The 25,676-nt window shown below is 40.3% G+C and overlaps 1 protein-coding gene across 2 annotated transcripts in view; it reads right to left on the bottom strand.

Annotated features, from left to right (window-relative positions):
• LOC126259270 (uncharacterized) overlaps positions 1–25,676 on the bottom strand; it is a 119,629-nt gene that overhangs the window by 41,985 nt on the left and 51,968 nt on the right. For both annotated transcript variants that reach the window (XM_049955905.1, XM_049955906.1), the window contains 4 exons: positions 22,893–23,049; positions 22,645–22,748; positions 12,324–12,506; positions 7,016–7,233 (listed from right to left, as the gene is read on the bottom strand). In XM_049955905.1, coding sequence (XP_049811862.1) covers positions 7,016–7,233; positions 12,324–12,506; positions 22,645–22,748; positions 22,893–23,049 — 662 coding nt within the window. The remainder of the gene's footprint in view (positions 1–7,015; positions 7,234–12,323; positions 12,507–22,644; positions 22,749–22,892; positions 23,050–25,676) is intronic.

The following is a 25,676-nucleotide window of genomic DNA, read 5'->3' as shown; positions in this document are numbered from 1 at the left end:
CTCATCTTTGTGATTTGCCTTTGCCTGAGCTGCAGTTAATGAGAATGTAAAAGAATAATATTTTAGTAGGAAAAGGCAGGATGACAGATGTTATCTTCTTAACAAAGAGACAGGGAATTTCGTGCAACTATTTATGAGAACGGCTCAAAATTTTATACCAAATGATATCAATGTTGCTCCCAATGAGAAAGCGTGTTACAAGAATGACATTTATGTGCCTGATCACTGGGTGGAACCAGTGCCGAAAGCTGTGAACAATAAAATATATTAGATGGTGAGAATACAAATTAATGATTGTGTCACTTGTTAAGTGGATTAAAGAGCTTGTCATTCACATAGAAAGGGCTTCTGATGGACAAAAAATATAAAGAGGCTGCAAATGCACAGGCTTAACGTAAAATGTATCTGTCCAATAGTAATGAAATTCAAATACTCCGTGGTTGACATTAAAGATTAGAGAAATGTGGACTTTGCAAGATTACCATTGCGCTGGAGCCTATGGCCATTCTGAATCAAAAATAACAGATACACAGAAAGTCCTTCAAAAATCTTCCTTACATATCCCACATCTTGTATTTCAATATAACATTAGAATTAATGAAGAGCATGTGAAATACACTACTGAAAATGATGATGACTAAACCAGCAGGACAAGTGCTGGTAATGAAGGAAATGCTATGGTTTAATCAATGTTTTGTTATGTTACCAATTTAAATACCAATGTTGGTATGTTACCAATTTAAAGCCCCCCCCCCCCCAATGAACCACGGACCATGCCGTTGCTGGGGAGGCTTGCGTGCCTCAGCGATACAGATAGCCGTACTGTAGGTGCAGCCACAACGGAGGGGTATCTGTTGAGAGGCCAGACAAACGCGTGGTTCCTGAAGAGGAGCAGCAGCCTTTTCAGTAGTTGCAGGGGCAACAGTCTGGATGATTGACTGATCTGGCCTTGTAACACTAACAAAAACGGCCTTGCTGTGCTGGTACTGTGAACGGTTGAAAGCAAGGGGAGACTACAGCCGTAATTTTTCCTGAGGGCATGCAGCTTTACTGTATGGTTAATGATGATGGCGTCCTCTTGGGTAAAATATTCCGGAGGTAAAATAGTCCCCGATTCGGATCTCCGGGCGGGGACTACTCAAGAGGACGTCGTTATCAGTAGAAAGAAAGCTGGCATTCTACGGTTCGGAGCGTGGAATGTCAGATCCCTTAATCAGGCAGGTAGGTTAGAAAATTTATAAAGGGAAATGGATAGGTTAAAGTTAGATATAGTGGGAATTAGTGAAGTTCGGTGGCAGGAGGAACAAGACTTTTGGTCAGGTGACTACAGGATTATAAACACAAAATCAAATAGGGGTAATGCAGGAGTAGGTTTAATAATGAATAAAAAAAATAGGAGTGCGGGTTAGCTACTACAAACAGCATAGTGAACGCATTATTGTGGCCAAGATAGACACAAAGCCCATTCCTACTACAGTAGTACAAGTTTATATGCCAACTAGCTCTGCAGATGATGAAGAAATAGATGAAATGTATGATGAGATAAAAGAAATTATTCAGGTAGTGAAGGGAGACGAAAATTTAATAGTCATGGGTGACTGGAATTCGATAGTAGGAAAAGGGAGAGAAGGAAACGTAGTAGGTGAACATGGTTTGGGGGGAAGGAATGAAAGAGGAAGCCGCCTTGTAGAATTTTGCACAGAGCGTAACTTAATCATAGCTAACACTTGGTTCAAGAATCATAAAAGAAGGTTGTATACCTGGAAGAATCCTGGAGATACTAAAAGGTATCAGATAGATTATATAATGGTAAGACTGAGATTCAGGAACCAGGTTTTAAATTGTAAGACATTTCCAGGGGCAGATGTGGACTCTGACCCACAATCTACTGGTTATGAACTGTAGATTGAAACTGAAGAAACTGCAAAAAGGTGGGAATTTAAGGAGATGGGACCTGGATAAACTGAAAGAACCAGAGGTTGTAGAGAGTTTCAGGGAGAGCGTAAGGGAACAATTGACAGGAATGGGGGAAAGAAAGACAGTAGAAGAAGAATGGGTAGCTTTGAGGGATGAAGTAGTGAAGGCAGCCGAGGATCAAGTAGGTAAAAAGACAAGGGCTAGTAGAAATCCTTGGGTAACAAGAAATATTGAATGTAATTGATGAAAGGAGAAAATATAAAAATGCAGTAAATGAAGCAGGCAAAAAGGAATACAAACGTCTCAAAAATGAGATCGACAAGAAGTGCAAAATGGCTAAGCAGGGATGGCTAGAGGATAAATGTAAGGATGTTGAGATTTATCTCACTAGGGGTAAGATACATACTGCCTACAGGAAAATTAAAGAGACCTTTGGAGAAAAGAGAACCACTTGTATGAATATCAAGAACTCAGATGGAAACCCAGTTCTAAGCAAAGAAGGGAAAGCAGAAAGGTGGAAGGAGTATATAGAGGGTCTATACAAGGGCGATGTACTTGAGGACAATATTATGGAAATGGAAGAGGAGGTAGATGAAGATGAAATGGGAGATACGATACTGCGTGAAGAGTTTGACAGAGCAATGAAAGACCTGTGACGAAACAAGGCCCTGGGAGTAGACAACATTCCATTAGAACTACTGATAGCCTTGGGAGAGCCAGTCCTGACAAAACTCTACCATCTGGTGAGCAAGATGTATGAGACAGGCGAAATACCCTCAGACTTCAAGAAGAATATAATAACTCCAATCCCAAAGAAAGCAGGTGATGACATATGTGAAAATTACCGAACTATCAGTTTAATAAGTCACGTCTGCAAAATACTAACACGAATTCTTTACAGACGAATGGAAAAACTAGTAGAAGCCGACCTTGGGGAAGATAAGTTTGGATTCTGTAGAAATATTGGAAAACGTGAGGCAATACTGACCCTACGGCTTATCTTAGAAGCTAGATTAAGGAAAGGCAAACCTACGTTTCTAGCATTTGTAGACTTAGAGAAAGCTTTTGACAATGTTGACTGGAATACTCTCTCTCAAATTCTGAAGGTGGCAGGGGTAAACAATAGGGAGCGAAAGGCTATTTACAATTTGTATGGAAACCAAATGGCAGTTATAAGAGTTGAGGGGCATGAAAGGGAAGCAGTGGTTGGGAAGGGAGTGAGACAGGGTTGTAGCCTCTCCCCGATGTTATTCAATCTGTATACTGAGCATGCAGTAAAGGAAACAAAAGAAAAATTCGGAGTAGGTATTAAAATCCACGGAGAAGAAATAAAAACTTTGAGGTTCATCGATGACATTGTAATTCTGTCAGAGACAGCAAAGGACTGGGAAGAGCAGTTGAACAGAATGGACAGTGTCTTGAAAGGAGGATATAAGATCAACATCAACAAAGGCAAAACGAGGATAATGAATGTAGTCTAATTAAGTCGGGTGATGCTGAGGGAATTAGATTAGGAAATGAGACACTTAAAGTAGTAAAGGAGTTTTGCTATTTGGGGAGCAAAATAACTGATGATGGTCGAAGTAGAGAGGATATAAAATGTAGACTGGCAATGGCAAGGAAAGCGTTTCCCAAGAAGAGAAATTTGTTGACATCGAGTATAAATTTAAGTGTCAGGAAGTCGTTTGTGAAAGTATTTGTATGGAGTGTAGCCATGTATGGAAGTGAAACATGGACGATAAATAGTTTGGGCAAGAAGAGAATAGAAGCTTTTGAAATGTGGTGCTGCAGAAGAATGCTGAAGATTAGATGGGTAGATCACATAACTAATGAGGAGGTGTTGAATAGGATTGGGGAGAAGAGAAGTTTGTGGCACAACTTGACTAGAAGAAGGGATCGGTTGGTAGGACATGTTCTGAGGCATCAAGGGATCACCAATTTAGTATTGGAGGGCAGTATGGAGGGTAAAAATCGTAGAGATGAATACACCAAGCAGATTCAGAAGGATGTAGGTTGCAGTAGGTGCTGGGAGATGAAGAAGCTTGCACAGGATAGGGTAGCATGGAGAGCTGCATCAAACCAGTCTCAGGACTGAAGACCACAACAACAACAGCACCAATTTAAAGCATGTCATTGAAAAATTCTAGAAATGAATATAGATAACATGTACATAGTCTGATTTTCCTCAAATTCTAACTGCTCTTCAGTTGGGTCAGAATCTTTTTCTGCAAAAGTAACCAACAGAGGGAACTTTCATCATAACTGAATCTTTCTTATAAGGATATTCTCAGACATATAATAAAACAATGTTTGGATGTGTGCTACTTGCATTATTTACAGTAAACAAATAATAACACATAAATGCATTTTCCCGAAAATGAGAATATGTATGCCTCATTTTTTTTTTACTCAAGCATCCATTTACACTTGCTGAAGAGTATTATGAAGATTCCTTGTATCATATTTGTAATACAACATGCATAACAAACAGAAGTCACATGGAACATTGTAAAAGCTAATTAGTTTACAGAGTATTCTGACTAAACAAGGAAATGTAGCTGCCTGCCATTCTTCTTTTAATTATTTAATGACTTGTTACTTCTATAAACATAACAATCATTGGGAAGTTCTAACTTTGGAAGGATGAAATGGCAGAGCTGGAAGCTGTTCTGCAACAAGAGTTTATAACAATAGTAGCCCTACGAAGTTAAATGTGTGGTGAGATATGAGAAAGCTCTGAATTGATTGGGAACAGAACTGCTGATACTTATAATGATTCCTGTATTTACAAGAGTCAGATGAATAGATAACAAAAGCACAATGTATGCTTGAGGCCCAGTACTCTAAATGGGAGCATTCCCCTGAGACCCAGCTGTTCCCACTGAGCAATTATTTCATGAGTGCACTTTTTTTTTTGAAGCTCATCATTTACTTACAGCACTTTCTTATTCAGTGCTATGAATGTAAACTTTAATCACTTGTTAAAAACAGGGGATTGCGGAAATTCTTTTAACTAATGAAATGATCATATTATCTGTAAAAATTTAATAAAAAATAAAAAATTATAGTCTAATTAAATTAACTTGTCAGTTTGCATTTGTCACATATCACCATAGTGCTGCCAGAACAGCTGTCACCTGTCCTTCGGCTAAGGCAGTCAGATAGACATGGGGCTGCCCTCTGCATCAAATGCTGTGCATTAATCTAATGCTGGAAGACAACACAAGCTTGGTTGTGGCACAATGGCGACATTGAACAGTTCAGGCATGACTCTGCACAAGTTTTTGCTGGAAGAACTCTGTTCAACAAACAAATGACTACAGTTTTTGACCAGTATGTCTCTCGTCAAACAAGAATTCATTTATGATTATGTTTTGGAAACTTGCCATTTCTTACATTGGAATTCTAGGAGATTTGTGCAAACAGCTGATGTCTTCTAATTCAATATTCTGGCTTATGAGTTGTTCATCGTCATATGAACTCCCTAAATACAGAAGGAGAGGATGAAGAGAAGGTCTTGAAATGGGGTACCCTCTTTCAAATGAATTAGCAATTTGATCATCAGAAGCCTCTCTACAATGTTATTCAATCTCTATATTGAGCACACAGTAAAAGAAACAAAACAAAATTGGAGTAGCAATTAAAATCCATGGAGAACAAATAAAACTTTGAGGTTTTCTGATGACATTGTAATTCTATCAGAGACAGCGGAAGCCTGGAAGAGCAGCTGAACGGAATGGACAGTGTCTTTGTCTTGAAAGGCGGATATAAGATTAACATCAACAAAAGCAAAATAAGGATAATGGAATGCAGTAGAATTAAATCAGGCAATGCTGAGGGAATTAGTTTAAGAAACCAGACACTTAAAGTTGTAAATGAGTTTTGCTATTTGGGAAGAAAAATAACTGATGACTTTCGAAATAGGGAGGATACAAAATGTAGGCTGGCAATGGCAAGGAAACTGTTTCTGAAGAAGGGAAATTTGTTAATATGGAATACAGATTTAAATGTCAGGAAGTCTTTTCTGGAAGTATTTGTATGGAGTGTAGTCATGTATGGAAGTGAAACATGGACGATAAACAGTGTAGACAAGAAGAGAATAGAAGCTTTCGAAATGTGGTGCTACAGAAGAATGCTGAAGATTAGATGGGTAGATCACATAACTAAAGAGGAGATACTGAATAGGAAAAGAAGAATTTGTGGCACAACTTGACCAGAAGAAGGGATTGGTTGGCAGGACATGTTCTGAGGCATCAAGGGATCAACAATTTGGAGGGAAGTGTGGAGGGTAAAACTCATAGAAGGAGACCAAGAGATGAATACACTAAGTAGATTCAGAAGGACGTAGGTTGCAGTAGTTACTCGGAAATAAGAGGCTTGTACAGGACAGAGTAGCATGAAGAGCTGCTCAAACCAGTATCTGGATTGAATACCACAACAACAACAATCAGAAGAAATGTGTGTGAGCAACATGAGGATTTCCTTTTTTTTATGTTTTATTTCATTCACTTTTCTTTGATGACACAACAATTCCTGAAATACCATGCACTAAGCTGACTATGCTAATGAAAAGTGGACTCAGTTGTCTACTCTACTGCTGCGAATAGTCAGAGTAAGCATTAAATATAACAGTTTTGATGGTTTTTCTAACCATCATAAGAGAGTGTGGAGAGACTACATCAACACAATGACTTCAGTGAACAGAGTGCAAGAATTTATCCTTCAGTTGTATTAACATGTAAGAAACCAGTAAGGAGCATCCAATAAGAACATACTGACAGATCAAGAAAGTGAGAGGGTGGACCAAATATAGATGTGAACTCATTCCGTATTTATTCCATGTAAGTCTGCCCTATGTAAAGTCATAAATGAGCTGTGGTCAACATAAAAATTATTTGTAATAACTAGAAGTTACACAAATCATCTTTGTGCCAAATGATTAAGCAACAAATGTCTGATGGCAGAGTACAATTTTACGCATAATGACATTCACTCTTAGTCAATGCAGAACTAAAAGCTTCAGTTATAACAATAATCTTTATAAAAAACTTCATGTTGTGCTCTGGCATAAATCAAAATTAGTACAATAAATACTTACTGCATTGCATCAACAAGACAATCAAAGGCAGCACAGTTGCTGTCATAGTTGAGAACAACCCAAAATTTGCTTGGTGACAAAGCATCAGAAACAACAACTTCAAATGTAAAACCAGGCATTGTGTTGGGAAGCTGCTGGCATGGAACTTCTTCATGAGCCAAGAGAGCACCTGGAGGGTAATAGGCTGTGAGTATGGTGTCCAGGTCATCCTCAGCACCCTAAAAATATTTTACATAGTGCAACTGTGATTTTCAATTCCATATTACTTTTTCTTAATCTTAGATAATACTAGTTAGAACTGACAAAAAAGTAATGAGCATTCCTACTCAAAAAGAAAGTGGTAGACTCATTGTGTAACAAGTGTTCTAACAGAAAGGATAAACTTATCTGTGTGGCAGGTACAGGGCTCACAGACACTGTCACTGAGTATTGTGTACTTTTTTTAAGAAGATAAAAGATCTGAATCCATAGTGACTTTACTATATCGTGATAATAACCACAGTTTCTCCAATTACAACTGAGTATCCTTCATAACTTTAAATATCCTACTTGATGAAACATGTATTCTTTCTGTAAGATTCTGAAACTGTGGCAAGAATTTATCCAGTGAAACTAGAAATTATAAATTCCAATACTACAATTTGTATATGATAACAAATCAATGTATCTAAAAGACGTATTCAGTTGCTCTTCATTTGATCACAATGATTCTGACTGTACTATTAACTGATCTAATTTCTACTCCTGATTATTGTTAGGATACTAGACCGTACGAAGGCTTGGTACAGCTTCAGCAGTGTAGGACGAGCAGCATCCCAGTCAGTGCGGCCCAGGCATCGAGTAATATTAAGGTGCTGCCAGCACTTGTCCTTAAGCTGACGAAGATGGGGAAGCCAAGTTACGCGGGCATCGAAGACCAGTCCCAAAAAGCGGCATGTCTCCACTACATCTAATAGTTGGTCATCGAGGTAAAGTTCTGAATGAGGATGGATGGTACGATGACAACAGAAGTGCATGACCCAAGTTTTTGCAGCCGAAAACTGAAAGCTGTGAGAGAGGGCCCATGACTGTGCCTCCGTATAGCTCGCTGCAGATGGCATTCAGCCGCAACAATAGAAGAGGAGCAGAAGGAAACACAAAAATTGTTAGCATATAGGAGGGGAGATACTGACGATCCTACTGCTAATGCAAGAACATTGACGGCAATTAAAAAGATTGGGACGCTAAGGACAGATCCCTGTGAGACCCCATTGGGGTGCAATGTGGGAAGCACTGACGCGAAATCTGAAAGTGCCAAGTGACAAAAAGTTCTGTATAAAAATCGGGAGCAGGCCCTGGAGACCCCTCTCATGCTGAGTTGCGAGGATGTGGTGTTGCCAAGTGGTATTGTAGGCCTTCGTCAGGTCGAAAAGATGGCAATAAAGTGTTGTCGCCGGGAAAAGGCCGATAGAATGGCAGACTCCAAGTCCACCATGTTGTTGATGGGGGAGTGTCCTTGACGAAAACCATCCTGGGATGTCCAGGCTTTGGCATTGGAATGATGATACTTTCCCGCCATTACTATGGGAATTCTCCATAGCTCCAGATGAGGTTGAAGATGGCAAGGAGGCGGCGTTGGGAATCCGCTGACAGATGTTTCAGCATTTGTGAATGGATGTGGTCTGGGCGAGGGGATGTGTCACGACCATCGGCCAGGGCACTGAGAAATTCCCACTCACTGAAGGGTGGATTATAAGGATCAGTGTGGCGTGGAGTAGAAGATAGATGTTGTCATTCCACCCTCTGTTTGAGGAGTAGAAAGCTAAGATGGTATTTCTCAGACACAGAGATGCGAGCATAATGCTGAGCAAGACGCTCTGCAATTACGTCTGGATTGGCAGATACAGCTCCATTTGTGGAAATTCTAGGTGCATCCGCAAGTCGTAAAATCGGCAGAGCTTGGTCCAAACCTGGGAGGAGGAGGTTCATGTTCCAATGGTGGAGACACAGCATTCCCAACACTCCTGCTTCCTTTGTTTGATGAGGAGGTGAACCTGGGCTCAGAGCCATTTGAAGACAATAAGGTTCTCCAGGGAGGGGTGGCAGTTATGACATTGGACGTCCTGCCTACGGTCTCTAATGGCCACAGCGATTTCAGGTGACCACCAAGGCAGTGACTTCTGCTGGGGGCAAACAGAGGAACAAGGGATTGCTGATTCAGCTACAGCAACAATGGTATTAGTGACGATGTGGATCACTTCATTGATGGTGAAATGTAATGGATACTAAACGTTGGTAGCGGATGTGAAAGTGTCCCAGTTAGCCCACCTGGGAAAGCGCCGAGATGAGGGATGCTGGGGTAGGGACAGGAAGAGTGAAAAGTGATCACTGCCACACAAGTCGTCATGTGCTCTCCAGGGGATAGATGGGAGAATGCCAGGACTGCAAACCGAGAGATCAATGGCTGAACAGATGCCATATGCCACAATGAAATATGTGGGGGCACTTGTATTTGGGAGACAAAGGTCGAGTTCAGTTACTAGGTGATCAACACCTTTGCCTTGGCCAGTAACCTTGGTGCCACCCCATAACAAAGCGTTCTGGGCATTAAAATCACTCAGAAGGAGAAAGGGTGGAGTGAGTTGCAAAATGAGTGCAGCCAATACACGGGGCGGTGCATCGCCATCTGGAGGGAGGTAGATGTTAAAGACGGTAATTTTCTGTGTTGTGCTCACCGTCGACAGCCACAGCTTCTAAAGGTGTTTGAAGGGGCACAGGTTCACTACAGTCAGAGGTAAGGACGAAGATACAAGCTCTACCTGAAAGTCTGTCACAGGCAGGACAGTTTTTGTAATACCCCTGATTGCCACGAAGGGCAGGGGTCCACATTGCAGAAAACCAGGTTTCCTGAAGGACAATGCAAAAAACAGGTGTAATGCTTAAAAGCTGATGTAATTCAACCAGGTGGAAGAAAAAAACACTGCTGTTCCACTGGATAATGACACTTTCTGAAACTGGGGAAGGCATGTAGTGACCAAGGAGACAGGTTATGCCCCAGCATCAACTGCTGCCACCAGCCGAGTATCTGTATCCATTGCCATTGCCAATGAGGCATCAGTGAGATCCAGGTCTTCAGGGGACGCTAAAATCTCCACCTCATCCTCAGATGCAGAACCGTTAGGGAGTGGTGGTGTTGGGGCCACTGGAGAGTCCTGTTTCTTAACATTCTTCTTCTTGGTTTGCCTGCCCTCTCGCTTCTCTTTAGGGACTTCTTTAAAGTAGCTTCAGGCACAGAGGAAGACCGTGAAGCTCTTTGTCCAGCAGCTTTCGGCTCCTTTAGCCACTGGCGAGTGTCCACTGTGGCATTAGTGGAGACCTTCGAAGGAGGAGGCTGTTGCTTCTCGGGCTGGGGGGACAGGACCGATGTCCCCTGTGCTTGGGGGGAGGGAGGGGGGGGGTTATTGCTCCTGAAGTAGGTACTTTGGGAGCAATGGAAGAAGCTTTGCCTCCTACCACTAAGGGGGCAGATGTATTCTGGCAGCCCAGAGGGACCACTGTTCGTGGCACAGAGTGTGGAACTACTGTCACTCATGGCGGCATTGTTGAAGTAGCTGCAGCATATGTGGACGTCAACCGAATGGGGTGTAATCTTTCAAATTTACATTTAGCCTCTTCGTATGTCAACTGGTCCAGGGTCTTGTACTCCAGGATTTTCCCCTCCTTTTGGAGTACTGTGTAGTCGGGTGAGCAGGAGGAGTGGTGCTCTCCACAGTTAATACAAGTGGGTGGAGGCGCACATGTAGTATTTGGATGCAGTGGACGTCCACAATCTTGACATATGGTGTTGGAAGTGCAGTGAGAAGACATATGCCCAAATTTCCAGCACTTAAAGCACCGCATAGGAGGGAAGGACATATGGTTTAATGTCACAGTGGTAAAGCATCACTTTGACCTTATCAGGTAATTAATCACCCTCAAGGGCCAAGATGAGGGCACCAATAGCAACCCTGTTGTCTTTGGGTCCCCCGTAAAAGTGCTGGATGAAATGAACACCCTGCCATTCTAAATTGGTGCAGAGCTCATCATCAGACTGCAAGAGGAGGTCGCAGTGGGAAATAACCCCCTGGACCATGTGGAGCCTTTTATGGGGAGTGACGGAAACAGGAATATCATCCAACTGGTCACAGGCGAGTAAGGCTGTCTGAATCAAGACTGCACCGTTTCTCATCTTGGAGAGTGCTGTCACTTCCCCAAACTTATCCTCGAGATGTTCAACAAAAAACTGAGGCTTCATAGGTAGAAAGGAGTCCCCATTCTGCTACAGACTAAATACCGAGGCGAATACAGCTCTCTTCTTTCTGTAGCCCTGTGTTCCTCCCATGGTGTAGCGAGGGAGGGAAACGATTTACGGTCATACTTGTCAGCATCTTTCCTTCCTTAGAGACTGCTGGCACCGTTCGGTCACCAGCAAGAGATGACTTGGTCAACTTCATTGCAGGTCATCCGCCCTGATGCCACCCACTCTGATCAGCGGCTCTCCCCACAGGTGCCACCTAGCCACACCAAAGGCCACCTGGTACAATGGCCACTGCCAGGAGTCCTGATGCCCCAAGAAGATGGGCACCTATTTCTTGGCACGCATGGGGAGTTTGCAGCTCCGGCATCAGCAGTGCGATCCCTGAGTTGTCAGGGGGCTACCACCAAATGGGTACATGACGGCCCCACCATAACAGACTGGCTACCGTGCTGGATATTGGGTGCAGAGAAATCCAATATTGTCATGGGGGCAAAAGAGGACAGGAACGGAAGAAGATGATGTAACCCAGAAAGTGTCCTCGCCCAAATATCTGAATTGCAGGTGGAGATGCAAAGCCATAACGAGAAGAGGTGCAGGACATCGAATCTAATGGCACTATGGATTACTGATGCATGTAAGGTATCCTTCCCATATGGCCCGCACTTTTGTAGAATTTGGAAAGTGGCAGGTCAAACCATAAAATGGGACATGAACTTATAAGGCTGAAAAGTGGGAGACTCCTTTTAGTAGCCTCTTACGACAGGCAGGAATACCTCGGCCTATTCTAACCCCGGACCCGCAAGGTGGGGTGGCTGGGAGGATTAGACGAGAAGTAATGACAGAATTTAAACTGTGAAGAGAATTAATTGGAGCAACGGATAACTTCCATTGAAAAGAATCCAATTTCACCAAAACTGCTGAGCTTATCTCTTAACGAAACAAAGCAAAATTACGTGGTTCCTATACAAAATATAATGCTCCCAAACTAGTTGCAATCATTAACAAGGAAATGCAATCTACCTCATATCTTACCTCTTCCTGTGTTATGTCTAGGAGAGATGAGTTACAGCTGCTAAAAGTAGTTACAGGGTACACCCACATATCATTTTTCACAGTACTCAGAGTCACCAAAGATTCACTTTCCAAATGATGCAGTAGATCCTCCAAACTGTTATATCCTAACACTGTTGGTTCAAGCCTTCTCAGAAAGTGCACCTGCCAGACAAATAAAATGGAATTAGAGCGTATGTTATTAATTAGGACCAGTAAAAAATGTTCAAAAAAGACAACATAAAATTTTATCACAATTACTGGTGCTCTGCCATTTACTTTACATTTTGCTCAGTTTTTTTAGTTTATCATCATTTGAATCTTCAATACAACTTTAAAAGATTCTGCACTTTTCCCATTTCCAATGGGAAGAATGTATTACTCAGAGCTCAAATAATCCAATATAATGATGGTCTTCTACAAACGCATCACAGTTGACATACTGTTGCTGCAAACTGAATTAGGAGGGATATAAAATTATACTAATCTCTCCTGTCCAAGCTAAGTTCTTGGTTCACATTACCCACAATGGTGTGTACCTTTTCAATGGCTTTGAGAATTTGTTTTTTCCAATATCACGAGGATTACTCTTGATCATATATAGTTACGATTCTTTCAAAATACTGACTCTGGATCCTACTCAAAATTATTTATTTTAGATGAATAAACCATCACATTGTTTCAAATCTATTGCATTTACTGTGTACCTTTGAAGTCTAAGTCTGCCTCCAAAGATGAGAGGTCAGTATAGACGGCTGCCATGCGGATGATCTGATTTCAATTCCCAGTACTGCCAACGATTTTCCATTGGTCGGAGGACTGATACAGAGTGCACTGAGCCTCATGATGCAAATTTAGGAGCTACTTGACTGAGCAGTAGCGACTTCACAGTCTGGAAAGTCTACAAAATGTCCGGCTGACCACGTGCCCTTCGATACTGCACCTGCATGACACCGTAAGGCAGGGGATGACACAACAGCCTGCAGACATCCATTGGGTCTCCACGGCCTGGCGAGGAATGTGTGTCTTCTTTTTTTGTAAGTCTGAGTTGCTATTTTACAATACACTTTTTTTATTTTATCTTTTCTCCAGGTAATGACAACAAAGAACTTATTTTCATTCGCTAAGACATGACTGCCTACTTGTCCAGTCAGGTTTGTAGTACTTGACAAAAAAGGTGGGTACATTCCAGATGACATTTTAATCTATAATTGAATACCAAATTTATATCATCAAAATAAAAACCTTAATATTTTAAGTTTTCCATGAAATTATTTCTTCATTTCCAACTTCCAACGGAAGTGCCAAATATTTCTCCACACTGATAAGTTAACTGTATGACTTTAGGTCAAGTCTCAGAGATAGTGATTCACCAATATCTACAGTAGTTCACTCAGAATTTTTGCTTCTGTTTCCCTCTATATCATCACAGTACAGGTGAATAATAAAACATTTACTGCAGTTCTTTCTCATTACTGTCTATACTACTACATTCACTATAACAAAGAAAACCTTAATTGGATCTTCGAAGGATACACAAACTGGTTGTTATTTTCTTGACCGATAAGAACTTATTTAGTGCTCCCTTATCTTTTACAAATTTCTATATATGTCTGCTTTGTGGATGGCCATATGCCTTCATAAGGTCTCAGAGTAGGTTTGTAATATTTTTTTGGTAGTATGTAATCTTGCGTCACAACATTTTATTTTGCTGTTTAGGTCCACTACATTTTGAAGGATTCGATTGACTTTTCTGGACATTACATCTGTATCAGTTTATCACCTTCATTTTTGTGTGCTAAAAAATATGTTACAATTGCCTTGTTCCTCTTTTAAAACTTTTCAAAGGGCTTTCACATAATAAAGATTAAGTCCGTGGCCCAAATTCATTCCTCCATTCCTACGCATTTACAGTATTACCACCCATATTCCTCTCTGAGCCCATTTGTTCTTGCTTATGATTTAATATGTAACTCCTTACCACTTTAGAGAGGTGAATTCAATAATTCTGCTGCTGCTTTCTACATTGCATTTTGAATTTTATTGGAACTGGTTTAATTAGGTGATTAGTAGTTTATAAACAATGTATGTCAGTCTAATTCTTTTGCATGACCTTAAAAACATGCACACAGGATATTAACAAAATAAACGACATCACACACAATGGCATTTGCTTCCAATCAAGTGTAGATTCAAACTTTCACTGTTTCATGCAGCTTTCATATGGATTCTTGTTCATCCTGAGTGACAACTGAAGCTGAGGTAGCAGATATAAGCACTGAATGAGCAGTTAGTCAACAGTAAAAACAAGCAGACATTAAAGGCTACCATAAATTGCATAGCTAAACTAGTGAAACAGAAGGTTTACTATATTAAAAAGCAAAATTCAATTATAAAGGTTTTCAGAAATAACTGCAAACAGTCGCCTTTTATGATGGTTCAACTTTTATTATACCATAACTGGTTTCAAGTCGCCTAGCTACTTGCCATTAGAGTTTCAATGATTGTAACATTTTGGGGGTTGTTGCACAGCTGTGGCAAGGCAGAAAAAAAAATACATACATTCTCAGTGTGGTGAGGTATTGGGAATTAGTTACCTCATAAGGTCGACTTGAATGCATTAGAGTTATTAAACTCCAACTAAAATTACTTTTTGGTTGACAGACTACAGTAGCATGGGGCAGTGTTGCTGGCATGTAGCCAACCACACTTCACAAGGCTCTGCATGTGCCACTTGTGAAACAACTACAATATGCTGACGACAAGACACCTACCACTCGACTTGCTGAAAAGTCAATCACAAAGTAATTTTAATCAGAGGATAGGATTCACAAGTTTAATCCTGGTACACAAATTTCCATTTATCCTACAGCACTAGGCAAATTTGATGACTTGAAACCAGCCACGACATAATAAAAACCGAACTATCAAAAATGGTGACTGGTTGCAGCTATTTCTCAATACCTCTCTTCATTACAGTTGTGTTTTCCATCCATAATGGATAAAAGTTCAATTAAGAAGATTGTAAAACAAGATAGAATTCCCGTCCAGCAAAATTCTAACAACTTTGAAAGATTCATTTAAAAGTAGGGAAAAAACTGTACTCAGGTTTCAGAACTTTTATGTTCCCTCCTCTTGGAGAAATGATGGATAGTTTGGTTAAGACAGAAAAAGAGGGGCAGCTGGAACAAGCCCCATCTTGAATCAGACCCCACTGCTGTCAGGCTGTATAGTTTGTTTCTTTACTTTTAACTATTTCTTTAGACAAGTGCTTGGAATTTCAACTCTTGAAACAGAAGGTTTATAGAACTATACCTCGTAAATTGTAGACTTTTCCCAATCACATTTCTTAAACATAAAAATAACAATGCTATAGCACTGGATATCAATTATCTTGCCAAAACTCAATCATAGCTATATATAACACCTGTTTTCAGAGTTCAATAAGTGCTTTAATCACATTTGCAATGAATTTATCAAAATCAAAAAGGGTAGCTCTTTTCACTATATTTACTCCTTTCTCTACTTCAAATTTATTACCATATTTTAAGAACTAAAAGACATACTTTTTCTTTAAAAAATTGCCTCCAAAATTCAGGTGCATTTCATACTCAAAATTAATATAAAAATGTCCACGTCGCAGCTGAGTGGACAACGAGCCAACTTGTCATGCCGGGGGGCCTGGGTTAGATTCCCGGCTGGGTTGGAGATTTTCTAAACTCAAGGACTGGGTTGCAGCACAAGTCGCCGACGTGGCACCACCTCAAAAGACTTGCACCAGGCAATCGGGTATGCTTGCCAGGAGGCCCTTGCCACACAACATTTCATTTCAATACAATAACATCCAGTGTCTTATTTTAAATTCCTGCAGTCTTAAAAATGGCACATGTACGATGCCATGAGAAATCTACCTCTATCTGGCACCGATGTGACAAAAATGAGTTGCAGAGATTCACAAGCTTGCTAACACCATCTCCCTCCTGTTCCGCCATCAGAAACTCAGAACACTGTATAAACTATGATGCATCACTGCAGTCTATGGTGCCAGTGAACTTGAATTGAAAGTGGTTTGTGTTATCATTAACAGTACAATATTTTTGTAAGTAGCTAGTTTTGTAAGCAATAGCATATACAGAAGAACATGAAACCAGAACAGCTGAGCATCATTTCTGACAAGAATATTGCGGAGATTGGGAGGACGACAAAAAGCTATTGTAGGTGTTGTGGGCAAAATCTCAGACAGAATGAATCTCATTTCAGGGCATGATTTTGGGAAGTCATGGCCTTGTTTAAGTAGCTGATTAAGACAGACAATACCAAGATAATGGTGAGTGACAAATGGTGTCCTCAAAAGTTGTTTTTTGGAGGAGTCAGCAATACCAGGATTGGATGTGATGCTTTTGAACTAGCCAGGTGGGGTAATTATGTCTAATGAAATCTCCTTCCAGCAGAAGGGTTGAAGGGGAAGGTAGAAGGGTGAAGAGAAAGGAACTGGAGAGGTTTAGAAAAAGAGTAGAGTTCAGAAAAGTCATCCAATACCCAGGTCATAGGAGACTTATACTGGACAGGATTGTCGTGGGTTGCTTGGAGGGGACTTCCCTGGTTCCCACAGCCACACCCCTGATCTGTTTGTATGTCTGTAACTCAAGGGTGAAGTAGTTGATGGTACGTATAAAGTTGATTAAGGGTGGCAGGAAGAATGTCATAAGTTTGGAATCAGGTGGGCACTGAGGAAACATACAGCAACAGACAGTCCATGTACGTGGGTGATGTTGATATAGATGGAGGTAGCATCAATAGTGACAAGCAAGGTGTGTGCTGGGAGTGGGATGGGCAGGGATTTCAGACAATCTAGGAAATGGTTGGAGTCTTTAGTATAGGAGAGAAGTCTTTGTACTATGGGCTGCAGGTGCTGATCAACTAAGGCAGATACATATTCGGTGAGTGCTTTGAAGCCAGCAACAACAAGATGGCCAGGATGATTGTATTTGTGGATTTTAGGAAGAAGGTAAAAGGTTGGGTTGCGTGGTTTGGGTAGGGTAAGAAGTTGCATGGATTGAGGTTTTAGTCCTTGTGAGGGGCCCGAGGTTTTAAGGAGGGACTTTAGGTCAGTTGGAATCCAGAGATGGGATCTTGACAGACACTGTATGCAGAGCTGGCTTAGACCTTCAATAACATACTCCAGTCGGTACAGTAACACACCGATAAATCCTTTGTCAGCTGAGAGGATGATGTGGGAGTCATCAGCTTTTAGGGAATGCAGAACCCAGAGTTCTACAGAGGACAGGTTAGGGTCATAGTGCAGGGACCTGAGCCGGCCGGGGTGGCCGAGCGGTTCTAGGCGCTACAGTCTGGAACCACGCGACCGCTACGGTCGCAGGTTCGAATCCTGCCTCGGACATGGATGTGTGTGATGTCCTTAGGTTAGTTAGGTTTAAGTAGTTCTAAGTTCTAGGGGACTGATGACCTCAGAAATTAAGTCCCATAGTGCTCAGAGCCATTTGAACCATTTTTGCAGGGACCTGAGGATGGGTTCTGAAGCATTTCTGGATGTGATGAATTCTTGGTAGGCTTGTAAGGGATGATTGTGTTGTGGTGGTGGTGAATCAAGTTGAGGTCGGGGTCAAAACTGTTCAAGGCAGGGTTCAATGTCAGGTCTGCTGTTGGAAAGGTTTTGGGATTGGGTTGCAAAGTCATATTTCCAATTGACATTACATGTGAAGGAAAGTAGATCCTTCACCAAAGCAGCATGATTAAATGCAGGTTTAAGGCTGGAAAGTGAAACCCTTGGATAATACAGATAATTCAAGAGGGGAGAGTACTTTAGATGAGGGGTTGAAAACACTACACTGTTGTAACTGGTTCTTGTGACTATGAGTTATTATTGGTTTGGGAGGTAGTGGTGAAAGCTGTGGGATGTTAAGGAGGTTTGCCAAACTTGGTTTGTAGGCGAGTAGAAGAGGAGTGGTGACTGACGGTGTGGCTGTTTAGCGAGCTGCAGAGGGACCGGAAGTAAAACACCACTGTTGAGGTAGTTTAGGAGAAGGTGGGATAGCTTTTTGAGGTGAAGTCTGGCATGTTGTTGCAGTTTGGAGTTGGTTTAGTGGATGATACCATGGAAGGAAACATGAGGGGGAGCTAAGTGCATGGTTTTTAGAAGGAGTGAAGTCTGGTGAGTGCAAATTGGCAGATGAGGCATACAAATCACAGATTAACCGCACGAGTGCAAGAGACTGTTGTATTTGAAACTGTAAAAGAGCCTAGTGTAGAGTAGGATTACATCCAGAAACAGCAACTTTCACTGTTATACCGTTGTGAGTAACTCCAAGGGACATGCAGGTTTCAAGAAACAGGATGTGGGACCATAGTTTTGATAGTGCAAAAGCCTGTTTTCAAAAAGAATGGATGTCATATGTGATGGGATTCATAACGGCAGGAGAGGACAGTTAGAAATGGTGGGAGTGGCAAAAAGGGAAGCAGAGGGTGGAGAAAGATAGAAAAACAGAAGAACTGCAAGGAAAAAATTCAGAAAAATCAGAAAAATTCATACAAAAATCATGAGAACAGACAATGGTCAATTAGAGGTAATGAGTGGGCGAGAATTTCTTGCCAGAGAAATGGTCTGTATGATATGAACAAATGAATGTAAAAGAAAAAATTGATAGGGGAAGTCAGGAACAGAGACAAAATTTTAAAAACCGAGCAAACAGAAAGTCATAAGAGAAAATGTTAGCTACTTTGTTTGGCAAATAAAGTAATGTAGGAGACAGCAGTAAAAGTCGAGCAGAGCACTTTGGCCCAAAATAAATGCACAAAAACATGAAAGAATTACGTGTAAGCAAGGTATGAGGGGGGTGGGAGAGAAAATAGCTGTCAAATTTGCAAATAAATCAGCAAAAGACGATCGGGACAAGGTCTTGCAGTGTAGTGAACTGAAAACAAATATTTATAGGCAAGTTCATTGATTACAAAGGAATTGTAATACGCAAATTCATAAATAACGGTGGACCTGTCTACGTGCATGGAAATCAGTACTAGAAAAGATGTTGGGGCAAAGCATTGATTAATCTGGGTGGTACAGATAAATAAACAAGTAGTAGGAAACGCTAATGTAGAAAACATATGACAGTTTGAACAAGACAGACGACGACATAGACTGACAAGAGGGTTACATAAGAAAGAATGATGAACACATGGGCTAATATAACAATGAACATAATCAATTTTTGACAATATTATGAAACTGGATGGATAAAAAAATCTACTCACCAAGTGGTGGCAGGACAACACACATTTAAAAAAGGTTTCATGTATGCAAGCTCTCGGAACCAGTGGCTCCTTTTTCCAGTGGAAGAGTTGAAGAGGGAGGAAGAGGGGTGAAGGGAATGGAGCTGGAGAGGTTTAGGAAAAAGGGTAGAGTTTGGAAAAGTCACCCAGAACCCCGGGTCAGGGGAGGCTTGATGGACACAATGAGAAGGAAAGACTGATTTTTGGGGGCTGCAATGGATGAGATTTGAAAATCTGAGAGCTTAAAGGTTGAAGACAAGGTAATATGTAAGACAGAGACTATTGCTAAAACATCATGCATGAGTTAATAAGAGTGAAAAGCTAAGTGCATAGTATGTAACAGGGGTGGGAGGGGGGACAATAAAATGGACAGGTGGAAAATGAAAGATGTATAAAACTAAAATGGAGCGAAGAAAGAAATAGTTACTGTGAATAAATGCTGAGGTGGAAGAAATTAATGTAAATTAATGCCATGTGGGTGGCAAGAACCAAGGACACATTGTAGCGCTAGTTCCCTTCTGTGGAGTTCTGAGAAACTGGTTTCTGGGTGGAACAATCCAGATGGCACGTTTGGTGAAATAGACAATGAGGTCATGACTGTCATGTTGTAGAGAATGTCGGGAAACTGCAGCATTTTACCCTCGGTGAACAGAGTGCCACTCCAATTTGAGATATTCCCTCGAGATTATTTTTCTTTTCCCACTCAATTTGATAATTACAGTATTTTCAGAATATTATTTGCAATTTTTCATGGGTATTCATAGCCATGCAACCAGTACCTGACAATGCTACAGACAGAACCAACAAGGTACTTAGCACGAAAATAAGATCAAAAATAACTGAATTCACATGTTATGGGAAGGCTTTTGGCATGGTTGAAATATTGGTATTCTATATAATATTTTGGTATTCTGGTTTTTATAGTGCAAGTGTGGACATTATTAACTGACAGTCTACTGAGATCCTAAACAAACTAGAATTATGACTGCCAGAGGGGCGGGGGAGACAAGCGGTGCAGGGAAACAAGCCTGCCTCCCTATTGCAGGGCACACTCTGTTCTGTGTTTCTGTGAGAGGAGAACTGCCACATGGTCATAGAATGATCAATACTTTCTACTGTTGTGAAGGTCATAATCAAACTCCGTGATGGACCAGGATAAGTCGCTTCACTCAATAGAACATAAGAGAAGAATACAATGAGTAATGCACAGCACAAATCATTTGGTAACAGCTACTGAGCAATTGCTTACTGAGGTTGGCAGTGTCATAAATGAGGTAGTTCAGACCTGAGCTCTACTGTTATTTGACAGAGTCACAAACAGAATTTATTACTTCTTAGATGCCATGAACCCATCTCATCATTTGCTGCCCTCTTCTCCTTTGCCTTTCATCTTTCCTTGCATTATGGTCTTTTCCAAAGAATCAATGTTTTCTCATATTGTGCACAAAGTAGGTCAGTTTTGTTTTAGGAACAGACCTTCTGAGAAACAGTCTGGTTTTATCTGCAGTAATACTGACCTATTCATTCTTTTTGTGGTCCACGGAGTTCTAAGGAGTTTCCTTCAAAACCATAGTTCACAGGTGTTTATTCTATGCCATTTAACCCTTCTTATGGTCCAGGTCTCACATTTGTACATCACAACTGCAAAGATCTTAACCCTTACTATAAGGATCCTTGTTGTTCAAGTTATGTCCCTACTCCTTAAAACCTTATAAAGGCTGGGCATTGCTTTTCTACCAAGTAACAAGCGGCTCTTAATTTCGTGGCTGCAATCACCAGCAGAAGAAATCTGGAAGTTGAGGCTGCAGAACATAGAAACTACCTCCATTGTTTCTCCTCCTATATGCCCTGAAGTGTGCAACAACAGCAACCACAAATTGGTTACATTTTTTATATTTTTATGCATAAAAAAAAGATCTTTCAAAGTATCCATAGTAAAATAGTTCACCTGGATACAATTCACTATGAAATAGGTAATTTCATGTTTTCAAATTCTGAGGTACTATTTGCAAATGTGAATTTTTTCCATACCTAGATATAGAGCTCTTGTTCGCAGTTTCGATTTCTAACGGAAATGTTTATGGCAATGCACTTCTCCAGACTGTGTAATCACAGAACACACTATAACAATCCCTACAAATCACCAATCTGAAAGACAAGGCACTAAATAATATCTCGTGTTATACAAAGCATTTTTTTTTTAAAAAAAGTTAGTACTAAAAATAAAGCACGTAGACTTTCTTAGTAATTTTATTTCTACATGAAAACCTGTCTTTAATCTACTTTAATACATAATTTCCCACAATAATAAGGTGTTTATTGCATCATACAACCAGCTTTCAATAATACCATTGTAAAAATTTGACACCTGAGCATACCTTTCAATAGTTTAAGTGTTCTGTACCAACTACATAAAGCACACTTCTTGACGCTTAAGGAAACTCATCATATAGCATCAAAATTGTAAACCATCTGCTCTCTCTCACTTTTTCATCAACTTTCTGTAGCAAATCATCAGTAATGACTGATCCACGTCATTCCTCATCATGCACATTCATAAGGTCACCTTTAAAAGCTCTCACATATTTCTGTACCATCCCACTCCTCACAAGTGTCAAGAAGTGTGCTTTATGCAATTAAACACTTAAACTATCAAAAGTTATGTTCGGCTGGCAGATTTCTATGAGGATGGTATTCACTGCTGGTTGTCCAACATGATAACTACCTTAATATTGGTGGGAATAATGTAGGAAAGTAGTTTAAATTATTGGCTTTCAAGTAAAAATACAATTTCTAAGAAAACACTACTTGTTTTATTTTTATCTCAAAATGGTACTTACTTAATAAACACACCTCATAGATCTTTACGTCATAATATTTAAGAAATATACACTGTGGCTTCTTCACAGAAACAAATGTGTTTAAATTTCATTATTTAACAATGAAGATGTGCCTGTATGTGATGATTAACAGAGCTATAGTGCCTCTTACATCTATCTAAATGCCTGCCAAGTACCTCAAATGCTTGTTCAACTTCACTACTGTTCAGGCCATCTGGAAAGTTGCTTATCAACCAGATCAACATATCCTTCACTGTTTGTACCTCTGGAACATCAATATCTGCAAATAAAAATAACAAGTTGTGTACAGACTTTTCTGAGAGATTCTTCCATCTTATACAAAAATAATAAAAATAACATTCAATTAGATTAAAATAATACAATAAGGACAATTATCATAAAAAATGAGCGGACAGAAAATTACCATCATCTTTTTCTTCCAGTTCTTCTGGAGCTTCAATAATAATAAAATCTTCATCAGTCACTCGAAAACAGTGGAGCATACCAGGATATGCAGACACTACTGATAGTATGTTAATGTACCCGTACTTTGTAATATTGAAGACACTATGAAACATTTCCTAAAATGAAAACAGTTACATTCAAATACATTTCAAAATATATTTAACATTAACATTAGTTTCATAGTGATCAAGAAATGGCCATGAAGTAGTTTATAATAACATTATCACTTTTACAGTGATCTGATAACATCTATGTAAATGATAAGATCAGAACTTTTCTAATAAAAAATACACTATGTAAGCAGTAAATGTAACCACTCACCATGTAGTTGATGCATCTACACCACTCAGCCCCCAACTATACAGTGAGAAGTGAACTTCATTCTTTCCATTGTTTGTATTTCACACAAAACTTTTTGTTATGAAGCATACAGAGTGAATATAAGCTGAAGTTCCCTTGATAGAATTATTCAAAAAAAGTTTTACGAGGTCCGTCTAAAAAGTATTCGACCTTTGATTTTCCCGCGCAAAATAGAGATGATAGTGCTGCACCTCTGTACACAGTAAAGGAAGAGAACTTTATGCGCATGCATGAATTTTGTCTCTGCCTTCCAGCGCGTCAGTCGCTGCCTGTCAATCACTGAGTGCCGTGCTACACAATGCGTTCGTTGGATTATCGATTCTCTCAAGATGACTGAAGGTGTTGAGCAAAGATACTGCATCAAATTTTGTCAAAAGCTTGGTGATTCTCAAAGCGACACAATTTGTAAGATTCAGCAGATGTTTGGAGAAGATGCGATGGGTGTTACACAAATTAAGGAATGGTTCAACCAATTCAAAAATGGGCAGACATCAGCGGAGAGTGACCAGTGTTCTGGCAGGCCCCAAACAGCTCAGAGTGCAGCTTTTGTTGAGAGGGTGCAAAACTTGGTGATGGTAGATCGTCGTTTGACAATGCGGGAGATTGCCCAAGAGGTTGTAGCGAGTCAAGATTCTGCACATGCAATTTTGCGTGATGATTCGAACTTGCACCGAGTAGCTGCAAAATTTGTGCCCAAGTTATTGTCACCGGAACAAAAAGACCTTTGTTTTGACATTGCACAGGACCTTCTGGACACCAGTAACACTGATCCTGGGTTTCTGAACGCTGTGATAACTGGATATGAGTTATGGGTGTATGGGTATAACCCAGAAACAAAAAAACAATCGTCGCAATGGAAGCATCCCGAGTTACCAAGGCCGAAGAAAGTGCAACAGATGCGAAGTAAATCAAGGTGATGCTGACTGTCTTGTTTGATGTCCATGAAATTGTGCATCACGAATACGCACCGAGAGGACAAACAGTGACAAAGGAGTACTATCAAGATGTTCTCCAATGACTCCGTGATGTAGTTCGGCACAAAAGACCAGACATGTGGACGGCGAAAAACTAGCAACTGCATCATGACAACACTCCCACACATTCATCCCACTTGATCCAAAATTTCTTGGCCAAACATGGAATTATAGCCATTCACCAACCTCCCTACTCTCCTTGCGACTTCTGGTTGTTTCCAAAATTCAAGATCTGACTGAAAGGATCCCATTTTGAGAGTAGAGAAGAAATAATGGGGAACACGACAACGGAACTGAACATCATTCCAAAAGAAGACTTCCAGAGGTGTTTCTGGCAGTGGAAGGATCAGTGGGCAATGTGTATGCAAGCATAAGGGGCCTATTTTGAAGGGGATTAGGGTCCCAACCCCATCAGGTATTCGAAAAATTTTTTCCTGCCAAAGGTCAGATAATTTTTAGACAGGTCTCATATGTAATTTCTACAACTAGATGCAACTATACTATGTCTAACCAACCAATTTTTGGAGAAAAGGAACATACCAACACAAACCATGCACAGAATACATAATACCTATTTGACCTCATATATGCCAACCAGAACAGATTTCTGCAAAATCACATGCATTTCTAAACCATCAGTTGTGTAAAACTCTACTCACACTTCTCTCACAAGACAGTCATAGATCGAGGCAACCATTTTGATGCAGTGTGTGTTAACTTCTGAAACGTATTTGATTCAGTAACACACCAAAGCTTAATAACAAAAGTACAAACATATAAATGACTGAATTGAAAATTTCTTGGTACAAGTGAAACAGAATGTTATCATGTATTGCGATTCTTTGACAGATACAGAAGTGACTTCAGGTGTGCCTCGGAAAGTGTGCTGCGATTCTTATTGTTCCTGTCGTGTGTTAATGACCACGCAAAGATATTAATAGTGAACTCTTAACTTTTTGCAGGGGGTACAGTTACCTACAATGAAGCAATGTCTTAAAATACTGAAAAATATTCGTCAGATTGTGATAAGATTTCCAAGTGGTGAAAAGATGGCAACTTGTTTTTAATGTACAGGAATATAAATACTTTTGGGAGTTTCTCAAAATGCAAAAGCATAGTGTCCTATGAATGAAATGAGAATGACTCACAACTATAATCAGATAACTTATGCATTCTGCGATGTTAGAATTTGGAGGGAAATAAATGGAATGATCACATACAAACAATCATAGGAAAACAGACATCGATTTGTTGGCAGGATACTGAAGAAAATGCTGTCCAACTACTGCTTACAAAATACTCATGTGACTCATCCTAGAATATTACTTACGTGTGTCAGACCCACACCATATAGGACTAACAGGAGATATTGAGTTTATACAAAGAAGGACTACTGAAAAAATAAAACT

This window comes from Schistocerca nitens, chromosome 5 (genome assembly GCF_023898315.1).
Source record: "Schistocerca nitens isolate TAMUIC-IGC-003100 chromosome 5, iqSchNite1.1, whole genome shotgun sequence".
Lineage (NCBI taxonomy): Eukaryota > Metazoa > Arthropoda > Insecta > Orthoptera > Acrididae > Schistocerca > Schistocerca nitens.
Note: the sequence above shows the minus strand (reverse complement) of the source record. Positions and strands in the feature narration are given on the sequence as shown.